Below are 13,386 nucleotides of genomic sequence, written 5' to 3' on the forward strand. Positions count from 1 at the left end.
GAACAGTCACTACCAGCTCAGGATCTCTGGGCTGCAAGTGATTTATATTACAATATAAACTGTACTTAGACCAAATATTGATCTATACCAGGGTCCTGTCTCCCATCAGTGGCCCAAAGCAGGTACTCCTTCCATTCCTCAAAATGCTGTAATAATATACTCAATATAATATATTCAATTGAATACTTTCCACCTCTAACCTGGAGTTCCCCTACTTTATTTAGAGCTATTAACTCTCTGGTTAATGTATCTGGTTCTTGCCTTGAAACTACATAAATACTTTTATGCATAATATTCTGGGCAGGAAGCACACAGTGAGAATGGCCACCTTATTTTGCTGAATAACCCAGCTCTCACTGTCTTCCCTCTATACCTTCTATTCTTGTGTTTAAAAAAACAAGCAGAAAACCCCAACAAGACCATTTACTTCTATTTCCCTTCTCTATGTCACTCACGATTTCAGAGGTGTTTTAGACCTGTTCCTTAGAGGCCTCCATAGTACTCTCTTCAGGCTTGAGGAGAATTCACCTCAGGAAGTTGATGAGCTTTCTCTAAGCCTTCTCTAGTCATACCACTTTCTTTTTGAGGTAAGGAATAAAACTTACATGAAACACATGTAAAATCAGAAATTGGTACCAACAGTGATTGTTTTCTTCCTTATTTCTCTGATGATTATGTCAGTCCTGATTAGTTTAGTACTAGATCCATATGGCATTTTCCATGTTTGTTAGCACTTGTTTTAATGGTTCTATAACTTCAAAGAGAAATGTTTCAGCTTCAAACAAAAGCTCTAGACAGTCCCCATAAAGAAAGGCTCTATAGCATTGCAACATTTTCCAGAGAGCACAGCAAAAATAATCTGGCTTTTGGACTTTGACTCTCTTTTTTGAGCACTACTTACATGTTTATTATACACTGGCTAGAGAGTCTAGGTTTGCTTAAACATTGCTTTATTGCCCACTTTTAACCATTTTATGCACTGTTCTTAAAGCTCTCTTCACCTATTGTGTTGTGGTTTTGTATTTAAACTACAATAGCTTGTAGCCCTACTAACACTCTCTGCTGCATTTTTAGATGTATTACAGGCTTCAGCAAAATGGCTACAAGTTTTTATACCTTAACCATGCACACTAGCATCATGATCTGAACACAAAATGAGGACAGTTTAGTCTCTTCAGCCCCTGCTTTAAAGGCACAACAGCATTTCTGGGTATGTCTAGCATTTCTTCCTTTCTTACGCTGAAAAGTGAACAATTTTACTACAACAATGTATAGCTTTGCTATAGATCCAGTTGGAGCAGGTTTTTCCTTATCAGATCACATTAATAAATTATGGTATAAAGAGAGAGAGAACTGAGTGATTACGGGAGAAAAATCTTAGAGCAGTAGAGCATTTGATTAAGGAGACTTTTTAAAGTATCCAAAGGAAAAAAGTCTTTGTTCCTACCTGTTTTACCTGTTTTCTGCTTGGGACAATCCTTCCTCCTTTTACTCTTCCTGGGAGATTCTGTTTCTGGATGCACGAGTCCACTAATCACAAGTCCTCCTGAAACAAAAGGAAGTTAAACTAAGTCCACTAACTCATAATAAAATTAAAAGAATGCAAACTTGCACAACCAATCAGCATTTCAATTGAGAATAGACTTCCTTGATGCTGAACTTTTCAGATCACTTTAGAAAGCCGGAACAAAAAAAACTTTTTAACATTAAGTACTTTGGAGTGCAATGCAACTTGAGACATTTTGAAAATTATTTTATCAAATTTCAGTCAAAGAACATTTCAGAAAGCCATGACATGTAAATAATTTTTAAGATAAAATATCACTTTTACAGACACAAAAAAATACTATTTTGAGTGAACTAATTAACTAAACTAGGCTGAATTGTCAGCAAAAAAATTACTGAGAACAAGATATATTTTCTCACTTAGGGTATTTAACACTGAGACTATAAAATGTTATGGTATCTGCTCTCTAAAACAATCTTTACACAAAAAGAAATGCTCCAATGAGTGATCCAGTAGATTGTCTCTTTTTCCAGTATCACACACAATCTCTGACAAAAAACCCACTAGTACAGAGAAACTCTTCTGTTCTTCCCTCAACAGAGAAGGCAAAAGTACTTAACATGCTCCACTGATATTATTTTCAGCTGACACAGGAGTATCAGAAGAGAAGAAAACTACATGGAGAGATGACTAAGTAACTGGAGACCACAAATAATCATTTTTAAAAAGTTACCCAATAGTAAGTATCTCAAGGCTTGCACAGCATAAGATCAACTCAGATTTTTCTATTCTGCTTTGTCAGAAGGGAGCAATATTGGTATTTTGGAACTAATACCTGAAGGCTTCATAGTATAGTTTACGCGCTCGCCTCTCCAGTATTCCAGAGGTCTCAGCCGTATCCTTTTTGTCCGACGAACATTAGGAGTGTTGGAAGGCATTACTGATTTCAAGGATGAAGTCATTAAGTATGAAAGGAAAATTCAGAGACAGAAAATATTAAGTATTATTTCCTCTTGTTCTGTACCACAAACGGGTCAGCCCTTCCCAGCTGATATTTTTATCACATTGCTATCATGACAAGAAAATAGGATTCAAGTATTACCAAATGCCTTCTTTTGCATAAATCAGTATTTCACCCTCCTTTTTCTTACACAACCACCACCCTGACTTGACATTAGATTTCATTCTCTATATGTTAGTGAATCACTGATACACAGACATTAGGAGCTCAAGCTCAAGGACAGCAAACATGCTACATCTGTGAAGACAAATTTCTCGATAAAGACTAAGAATCCTGCCTGAATCTGGGGGATTTCATTAGCAACCATGAAAAGGCACTGCCTCAGTTATGGGAAGGGGAGGGTAACAGAGACTGTCTAAGTACATCCTTCTCTTCCAGATTCAGACGTCCTGTTTCCAGGGTCCAGAAGAGCAGCACTTTTGCAAAAAGAAACCACACATTTCCAGGATTTGTCAGATATTTATCTTCACATGTACTAATCACATAGTCTCAACTTTGAAGTTGTGTAAGCTGCCATATATGAATACAGCATGATATTTTAGTGTTTGTAAGAAGAGTAAAAGCCCCTTAATATCGCAAAGCAAATTAATCAAGAATATTTAAATGTTAAAAATGGTAAATATGAAACAGTTGCTGAAACAGTTTTTGAAGGTAGACAAGTAAAGTGTTGTGCATAAAATAATAATGAAGCCAATTAAAAAACACCCATAATGTAAACAGACAAGCATGGGACTATAACTGACTGCATGACCATTGTTCCATCCTATCCAGACTCAGACCACCACAGAAGGCAGGTTATTTGCACCCTCAGTTTTACTGCATGAAACCAATTCAAACTCTTACTGTTCTCACTGTACAGTAAGAGTTTGTGCTGACTCAGTTTTTTAGGAATATATTCAGTGCACACAGCTGGGTGTGGAGCTGCAGTGCCAGCTAGAGATTGAGCTCTGCAGGAGAGCTTCAGGCAAGAGGTCATGAGCTGATGCTGCCCCTTTGAACCACAATGGGCACAGGGACCTGTGGCCCAGCCCAGTGACCGGACACTCAGGCACACAGCAGGAGCTGAGGACTCAGCTGGAAGGACCAGCAGCTCCCCGGACTGTCGAGCACACAATGTGGGGGTATAAAAGCCCAGATAGTCCTCGGTTCCAGTTTAAGCTGTTATTCTGTTGCTACACCATAAAATTACTTAAAGGAACCGGAGGTCTGAGACTCTGCTATGAGAAACTCAGAGGCAAGCCAGGAAGGAAATCTGGCTGTGTACAGAGTCAAATGGGGCACCTGTCAGGGCACTGGAGCCACCCACTGTAAAGGGGTTTCAGTCCCAGGACTTTAAGTCTGTGGTGGTGGGAGTGTGACTGCCAGAGTGGCTCCTGGATGGTCAGATCTGAAAGTTTCCTTAACACAATACCATGAAAAACCAAAGTGTGGCAGTTAAAAAGATAACTGTTGAATGGAGCAACAAAAAGAGAAACACTAGAAGTTTTAAAAAATAACTTTCAAATAAGGGGAAGGGCTGAAGGTCTGAAGAAATAACAAACCCCATCTGTAAATACTTATGAACAGATGAACCCATTTCTAGGTGTTTGTCTGTGTCTCCTTCAGTAACATTTAAATTAAGTTGAAAATGCACTTGCATTTACACACTTACATTATATTTTAAAATACTCTTACCTATTTTATGCTTTGCTATTTCGTCTGACAACAGATGTCTTAATTTGTAATTCAAGTCTTCAGAATTATCTGAAAACACATTCAAAAACCCCATCACCAAAGGCACTTATTATTCCTGACTTTTATTCAATATGCCAACTAGAAGCAGCCAAAAGTAACACAAACGGAAGTCCCAAGGATAGTGCTTCCACCAACACCTTTTTCTATAAACATATATTAAATCCAGTGCAGATAAACAGTATCTGTAATTAGCTTTAAACAGAGTAAACTTAAAAATTACTTGAAAACCATACATTCAAGTAAATACTCCTCAGACCTATCCCTCTTGATAAAGTGAACACTGACAAATCATAAACTATACACATAATTTTATTGATCAAAATGCAAGGTCATTTGGATTTATATCACTGAAACCTAACTTCAGAACAAATTTTTTACCAGCACACACACAAAAGTAGGTATCTGAAAAAAGCATTGCATGGACTAATGACATCCACATCGGGCTCTGAAGCACTAAGGAAAAGACTTTGTATCTCCAGGGCTCATGTTCATTACGACAACATGTGGAACTTGTGCAGTGAAATTTAAAACTGAAACCAAACAAATAATAATAACCCTGTCCACACAAAAACCCCCAAACACAAAACCAAACCAAACAACTAACAAAAAAACAAAACAAAAAAAACCTAACACAACAAAGCAAACAAAAAAACCCCCAGAAACAAAAAACCAAACAAAACAAACAACCCCTCCCCCAAAAAAACACCCAAGTATTCTTTGGGGAACAGGCCATGAGTCCATCAATGTTGTAATTTGGCTCAGATTTACTTGAAGGGACTGCATACAGGACCATCACATGGGAACACATCAAACTGGTACAAACTGAGCCTGAAAATTTTGTTCAAAGTATTTTAGAAAGAATAACTTTATCCTGGTATGCATGATGCCAAAACATGGAGGGTTATGTTCTCCCAAAGCTAACCAGATAAAGCTGGCATGCTGTACCACACACTTGGATAGAAATGTAACCACAACCAATAAAATCTGCATTTCTTCTTCTGGACAAGCTGAATACAACAGAAAGTACTGAACTGTCAGTCACAGTTTATAAGAAGCTTATACATAAAATGCAAGGAATTATAAAGTTCAAACATTACCTGAAGATATATCATCCTGTTCAGGAGACTTAGTGCTGGAAGTAAGTCCATCTTCTAGAACAGGCCCACTGCAAAGGAAAAAAAAAAAAACCTGCTTGAACATGTCAAAGGAACATTACAGCACTACCAAGAAAAGCAAATTCAAGTTTTCTTCAGATCATGTGGGCTGGGTTCTATTTTGCTTTTAAACAAGTCTATACCAATTACACACTGAAGCAAATGACTACTCCTTAAAAATCATAGGTCAGAAGTTCATGAACTACTCCCCTACTCAGTCATCAGGCAGACAATTAGTGATCACACTTCCTCTCTAAAGAGGTTTCCTAAACTTTTTTTCTCCATTCCAGAACAGATCTTCTCGCCACCTTTGTAGCATTACTTTAACAATTTTCCATACACCATAATTATAAAAGATAATTTATAATTAAAAGAGCTTTAAAGAGTTGTTTTGCATACTCTAAGGAAAGGACAGGAAAATAAAATGTAGCCTGTCATAAAATCCTCCCCATAAAATGGCAACAATTTACACATATAACTCCAACAGAGATTCTCTAGCAATCAAGCCACTTGTCACAGAACTTCTACAGCCTTAGAATCAGCACCCTTGACCCTCATTCTCCCATCTGAGGCTGTGCTTCACTGCTTTTACTGTGCCAATGAAGTTCAGCTGTTATCCACCTCAACTCCAAAAGGTGCATTTCAATTACCTAGGTTAGCAAATCTACACTGCAAATTTGTCCAAGTCAGTCTGCAGTAAGTTCCCCTTAGAAATAAAGTCCCAAACATTTTCAGTACAATGAGTGCATAAGAATTGAATAAATTCACAGACTGCCACTCCTGTTTGCTTCGTTATTAAGTTTCCATCTCATGAAAGGGGAAGATACATGCCTATGTACATGCACAAAGAGTTTGGATTGTAGATTGAGCTCTATACCCTGACATCAATTTTATTAGTGCAGCTATCATTAGTTCTAGGAGCACTGATCTTTCTGTTCAAAAATTACACACTGATGTGGAAGCAAGCCTCAAAGGAAAGAAATCCCCAAAGGCAATAAGCTTATTATGACCCCCTATTCATGAGAGGAAGAAAAATTGTATTACTTTATTAACTGTATTAGCACAGTATTTAAAGCCCTCAAGCAGGAATCACAATTCTGTTCTACTTGGTGTTTCACCAGTAGAGCACAGAACACAGCAGCTGTACCAGCTGCCCACTCTCAGGGCATCTCCTTGGGGCAGAAGTAGGATTAAAGTAACATTTTTCAGACAACTCAGGAAATTACCTTTGGCAGCTCACAACCTTCCCAGCTACAAAGGAATCCCTAGAAAAGAAAACACTCTTATTATATTTGGTGTTAAATAAACTGAATGAAAGGAACCTGTAGGTCAATAATTTTATGTCCTGAACAAAACTATAAAGAAGACATTAAAAAAAATTAAAAAGCAACGCAAAGATCAGTGATTATCAACCAGGTTTTAAACCACTTGAACTTAGTCTTTAGATTGACAAAAATAAATACAGCTGAAGAATTACATGCTGTATTTTCTAAATTTATCTTTAAAAAGGAACCAACTTGACAGTGAAGTTATTCCGTGGGTGGTGGGGTTGTGTTAAACTAGATCTGCTCTGCAAGTCTCACAAGAAAACTAGAACAATTTTCCTCATGTAGGAGACACCAAGTATGGCACTGAGCTTTGAGAAAAGAATGTTGATTAAACTGCTTGGTTTCTCTATTAACTATTCAACCAGCCTCAAACTACCATGTACTTGAACTGGGCCACCATTGCTTAGAAGTTGACAAGATGTATTTAATTATCTACCAAGTTACATACTACACTTGTAAAGAAACACAAAAAGCCTACTGTGGTCCATGCTGTCGGTTATGTTTTCTTTTGTTACTTTTTATTTTCACATCTGGTAACTTCTGTTTTTTCCTTGCGGTGTCCTGTACAGAAGAGCTGTCAGAATCTGTTTGAGACTCAGAGCCTTCAGAGCTTGAGTGAAGAGCTTTATTTGTTCTACGTGGAATCTTTTTGGGTATCTTCCCTGAAGACTTGGCAGACCATTTCTTTCCAGGATTCTTCACACTCTCCACAGGATGCTGGAGTGCTTTTAGAGGAGTTCTGCTATTGGCATCACCAGGTGACTCTGGTGTGTGTAATGCTTTTCTAGGTTTCTTGGGCTTAGTCAACTTCTGAATCACAGGAGTCTCTAATTTCTGATGCAAAGATGTGGTGCACACTTCATTCAGTTCTACAGGCTCTCTTTCAAGCTCTTCTTCACCAGGTCCACTGTCAGAACTCTCCTCTCTTTGTAACTGAGGCTTTTTATTACTACTTTTCTGGACAGATATTTTAAGCTTTCTCCTTGGAGTTACTGTCCCTCTCTTAGCTACTTTGACTTTTGGAAGTTTCTCCTTAGCAGTTTGTTTCTTCTTAACTAAATGCTGAGAAGCTTTAGAAGCCAACTGCAGATTCTTGGAAGACTTGAGAGACTTTTTCAGTGACACAGTCTGGTCTTTCTGAGGCCCAGATGAAGGCATAGGTAAATCCTCACTTGGCATACTTATTTTACACTGCTCTTCATCAGATGGTTCTGTTTCCAATCCAGGCCACACCGGTTCTCCAGCTTCTGGTTTCCAGGATGTGTTCTTTTTCTGGTTTGGAGAGTCTTGTCTAAATGCATCCTTTTTAGTCTTTCCTGTCAATACACAAAATATTTGGACATGAATACCTTTTCCCATTAAACCTGAAGATATATGTTAGCATTTGAATGCATTAAAAAACCCCAAAGAATAAAAATGGGGGAAAAAAAAAAAAAAAGGTATCACAAAACCAGTTTTATCACCACTGGCCAGAAGAAGGCTTTCCCTAAACTATAGTCTACAAAAAACTTTTCGGTGTACTTCCAGTATTTCCTAATTAAAAAAAGGGGGCAGAAATGTTACATTCAGTCTTCTTTCCAGTTTTCAGCGTTTTTCATGCTACAAAACTCTTCACAAATAATTCCTAAAACTCAATCCCCTTTCTGTCTAAATATAACTGCCTTTCTATGGCAAGAGGAACAAAAGCTTATTGGGCACCTACTTTCTATGACTCTTCATACAAAAAGGCAACACTGCTAATTTAATTGTTAATGTTCTAACAGGAAAGGCAAAGGATGTGGCAAAAAAGTGAAGACACTGTCTCACCGCCTCTCTGTCTCACCCAAATCTAACTGCACAACTGAAACACCAAAAAAGAATCTATTGATGTCTATCCTCTAATTCATTATAATTTTCTCATAAACCACCAGAAAATAATCCAGTAATGTGACCTGCAAGGTCAAGTCTGAAGAGCTGTTAAATAACTTACCCACACAAGTACTCTTTCGGCTTTGAGATGTAAGGACATTTTCTTCGCTATTAGGGATTGGATCTGACACTGACGTTTCTTTGATGGAGTCAAAAGCTCCAACATCTGGATGATCCAGTTTCTGTTTAGTAAGTGCTTTACCCTGTACTTTCTTGTTCTTGACTTTCTTATTCTGTGTCTTCTCCTTTTCAGAGGGCTGAGGTTTAGAAATGGGAGCTGCAGAGCCATCATTTTTTGATTTTTTCTTCTTAGTGGGTATCGAAATCCAAGAAGTAAAAGATGCACCACCTGATTCATCAATTAAAAATTCACATTCATTTTCTATTTCTATTTCTTGATATTTCACAGGACGAGGTGATGGTGGTGATATGGAGGTTGAATATCTAAAGGATGGAGGGAAAAAACATTCATATCAATCAGGGTGGGGGAGAAATTGACTTTCAGTCTTCCAAGTCTAGTGGTAACTCCCCACACCTAGACACTGTACACAATGTTCCTCAAAAGAATTATTATAAAGTTCATCCATCATATGTTCCATATTAAGCCTCCATACAAACCTCTGTCCAAGTGTTCTTGTTGCTACAGCTGCTAAGACAGCTGAAGAGAAAGTTTTCTCTGTCCTGGCAGATGATGCAGTAACACGTTCTGTTCCTTGCACAGGAACAACCTGCTCATCTCTTCCAGGCTGAGGTCCTTCCAAATTTTCCACTTCCCCACGGCTCTTTGCTGCAGCTGGCGTACTCCACTTATCAAAATGCAATCTACAAATGAGAAACAGCATTCAAATATGCTGCTATAAATCCTGAGTGCACAATAAAGTATTGTGAGGATGAACAGATGCTCCTGCTGACAGCATCTCAATTCCTATGAACGAGCTTCCCTTTGGAAACTTGCTGCAACACAGGTGAGCAGTAGGGCTTTCCAGTATAGTGGCAAGTGCCCACAGGCAACATGGAGTCAGCGTGTGACTCTTGATCAAAGTAAAGGCTGCTCAGCAAGACAAATTCCTAATTTTAGGAGGATGTGCTTGAGAAATTGCCAGGTTTCCTAGTCATAGGTGCACTATCTTTCCAATCTCATTCCATCAATGGGAATCAATTGGATCAGTGTCAGTCCATCTTTATGATCTACCCCAGAGATTCAGTCCTCTAGGAAAGCAGAACTGTGGCCAGGACACTGGCCAGTGCTGCAGTTCAGCTTCAATTCTTCCAACAAGGAGATAATAATCACAACTGAAGCTATTTTACTTTGAAAAAAACATCTGTATATTCAGAGCAAGAGGAACAATGACTGCTCATTTCTGCTTTAACAAATTTTTGTTAACTTTTAAAGTCAACGCTGTCAATAGGATTCACTGAAGAAGTCTAGATGATCTGAGAAGCTGATACTTTCCTGGAAAAAAGAGTTTAAATATATTTTGACAGGCTTCCTTCACTTGGGTACTGCACTTATCACCAGAATATTAAATAAAATATAATTCTGCCCTTTCTAAACCCAGATACAGAACGTCCTAAAAAGCTTTCAATTATTTTTTATGAGTTCACAATCCAAACTCAATTTACCCTGAGGGGGAGGGCACACCTGGAATATGACACCACAACCACGTTCAGCTCTACTTACTTAACTGCAGGAGAACTTTTTGCTTCCTCCACAGGAAGAGGTGATCCAACAGCCCCACGATTATTCTCGGGGTCCAAAGGCACAGCTGGACACTGGCATGGTGCTTCAACATCTTTCAAAGTATTTTTTTTTTCACTTTTAGACACAGGAGACTCTGTCTTTTTAGAAGTAGCTACATAATCAGGTGTTGCAGCCTTCAAGTGTGATTCACATGACACTCCTGCCATATACATAGAACAGGTTTCATTCTTTTACTTAAAATCTTACAAAATCCCAAGAAATAGTTACTTTAAAAACCTTAATTCAGTAATAGTGTGACCAACCTCTGCTGCTGACTGGTTTTAGCAGTGATGCAGGTGAGGGTTCTGCAGTCTCACGGGCTTTTTTCACAGAGCTGGCTGACCCTGCCTTGGGCTGTCATAGTTGGTCACAAATAATGAGATGAAGTAAAATATTTGATAAAGCAAGAGTATTTTAACAGGAATATATATTTCTAGAGAACATGAATATAATTAATGTTCTTCCCTTAATTCATACTCATTCAAATCACAGTTCTATTTCACCCAAACACTTCAACTTTCTATGGTGTAAAACTCTAAAAGTAACTGTAAATTTCAAACAACAGGTAAAACAGTGTGTACAGTAAAAATCTATATGCAGCTTAAACAGACATCTGGCTAAATGTCTGGTCATCTTGAGGTAAACTACTTATTATTGCCATTAGAATGAATTCATTTAAACTGTTTAATTACCCTTTACTAAGACAGGCTGAGGTTTAGCAAGAATTGATTTGAGATTATATTCTAACATCAGACTAAATTAAACAAACACCATTATAAGGTTGCCGCTTCTAAACCCTACCATTAATAGAATATCCTACATAAAAAAGTAAAGTCAAAATATTAAAACTAAATATACATTCTAGATTATTGGCATCATCCTCTCAGGCAGCACATTAACAAGGCCTTCACCTTGTTTCCACTCATCAACAAAGTTACAGACATATGAAGTTATTGTATAGATAACTATCAGGAGTTATCCAGCTGCTTTTCTACATGAATCCCCTTTAAATTTTACTGCCCATCTGATAGCTAAGAACTGTGCCCATATATTTGGCAAAGTGACCACAACCAACTCCAGTGGAGTCCAAGACAGCCAAACCCACCACCAGTAATAAGGCAGCGTGCTTCAGCCTCAGACCATGAGAAATTTAACTATCCTGGACAAAAAGCTGAAGAAGCTTTCATTAGTAAAAACCCAAGAAAAAAAATCTATTAAATAATTCTACTTAAAGAATATTTACTGTTAGAGCACAACAAACTAAACAAAACCACACATTTTCAACAACTATCATAGATCATTAAATTGTAGCCTACATACTTTTACAGTGCTCATACACAACCAAATGCTACAGAATTGATCTTGTACCCACCTGAACCTGTATGCAGTGCTACACTATGACACTGACAGAACTCACCCTTTGTCCCTGGATTGAAGTCCTCTTCTCATTTTTCAAAACAAAGGTTGAGCTATTTGGAGAGTTTATTGTAAGATCGCTGCTGCAACCTATGAAGAAAAAAACAGTAAATATGGGAATCTTGGAATTGTCCACGTTTTATTTATTTTAACAAGTTCTAAGGCTCACTAAGGTCGTGTAAATCCAAACAAGAAAGGAATCAGATGCTTGAGAAAGGGATTATAAGACAGCTAAGACACAGTTCTAAAATGCTGAGAAGGGGCTGTTCTAAAAAACCCTGAGAAATACTATTTTTATCTATTTTATCCCTATTTTTTATTTCTATGTACTTACCACTAAATATAACACAAGGAAGAAAATAATTATTTTCTTTTATCAGCAAATCAAGCAAAACACCAAATAAGAGCTTACTTTCAAAACAATCCTGTATGAGTTTCAGTACGTTTTGACCTGGCTGTAGATCAATTTTATTTCTAGAAAGAAGACAGAAAAATATTTTCAATCAAAAATGCCAAATGCTCTTATCCCAAATATTAACATAGCAAAGTTTTACTTCTAAATATTTTAGGTTATTATTTCTTCAAGTTCAGATTTTATACATTTTTACCTACCATTTCCATGCCTAGATATCTGAAAAGAAATTTGTCTAAGTAGGAATTCCAGGAAAAAAAGCCTCACTGTCACAGATTATAACAAGAATGAAGAATTCTCTCTACATTAAAGAAAACATGCAACTACTGCAACAGCCCTGAGGTAAATGAGCTTTAGGCTGACTAGAGTCTCACTTGAACAAGTAATTTTTTTATAAATCAGACCTGGAACTATGTTGCCTGCACAGTGATGCAGTCGGAACCAGACCTGAGGTATTCTATCCATAAGCAAGTGACCAGCTCAGCTGGTTGGATTATTATTTCAAACCAGCACAAATGGAAAGGAAAGAAGTGAGTGATTCACCAGCCGGACAATGTTGATCAAAACCAAAATAACAGAAAAGCCATGGAGTTTTACTCCCATAATGATCATGATATACCTTTAAAAACAACTAATTGTGTACATTTGGTAAGCTCATTAAATGCATTGCCAGAAATTAATTTCAGCAACAAAAACTTCACAGACTCCTAACACGCATGTAAAGAACATCACAGCACTGCAAATGCTCAAACTCGTCTCTAACATTTACCAGCAAGGTCCAAATACGCTGGAACTCTGCCTGGGTTTAATTTCCCTGCTCCTTGAAAGGCAACATGTTTGCACAGATCACTGCTTCCCTACTCAGGCAGCCCAGTTAGGGCTACCTTAGGTACAGCTACCCACAGCCTGCTGCCTCAGCAAAGGAAAACCTCAGAACCTTGTCCCCCCACAGAGCTTGCTCCTCTTACCACTAAGAAATACAAGAAATTTGTGAAACATCATATGATCAGTTTAATAAGGTACATCAAGTAGTTTTGACATTTAGCTCTAAAATAAAAATCCAGGTACATTTTCCAGAATCTAAGAATAGGTGTTTAAATGTAAATTACCCTCCTCCATGGCAGAATCTTGCTCTGTAGTCTTTTTTTAAACGATTCTGTGAAGA

General features: G+C 37.7%; 1 protein-coding gene across 1 annotated transcript in view; it reads right to left on the reverse strand.

Moving 5' to 3' along the window:
- The window catches only part of CENPC (centromere protein C), a 28,108-nt gene that overhangs the window by 13,252 nt on the left and 1,470 nt on the right, over positions 1-13,386 (reverse strand). The window contains exons 2-14 of the mRNA XM_071431711.1: positions 13,331-13,377; positions 12,222-12,283; positions 11,811-11,899; positions 10,657-10,747; positions 10,334-10,553; positions 9,271-9,474; positions 8,714-9,096; positions 7,223-8,060; positions 6,643-6,681; positions 5,360-5,427; positions 4,203-4,271; positions 2,343-2,447; positions 1,448-1,546 (exon numbers count right to left, since the gene is read on the reverse strand). Of these exons, the coding sequence (XP_071287812.1) occupies positions 1,448-1,546; positions 2,343-2,447; positions 4,203-4,271; positions 5,360-5,427; positions 6,643-6,681; positions 7,223-8,060; positions 8,714-9,096; positions 9,271-9,474; positions 10,334-10,553; positions 10,657-10,747; positions 11,811-11,899; positions 12,222-12,283; positions 13,331-13,377 (2,314 nt within the window). The remainder of the gene's footprint in view (positions 1-1,447; positions 1,547-2,342; positions 2,448-4,202; positions 4,272-5,359; positions 5,428-6,642; positions 6,682-7,222; positions 8,061-8,713; positions 9,097-9,270; positions 9,475-10,333; positions 10,554-10,656; positions 10,748-11,810; positions 11,900-12,221; positions 12,284-13,330; positions 13,378-13,386) is intronic.

The sequence above is a fragment of the Agelaius tricolor genome, unplaced genomic scaffold (assembly GCF_023055355.1).
Source record: "Agelaius tricolor isolate 1412-34295 unplaced genomic scaffold, bAgeTri1.0.p SCAF_8, whole genome shotgun sequence".
Lineage (NCBI taxonomy): Eukaryota > Metazoa > Chordata > Aves > Passeriformes > Icteridae > Agelaius > Agelaius tricolor.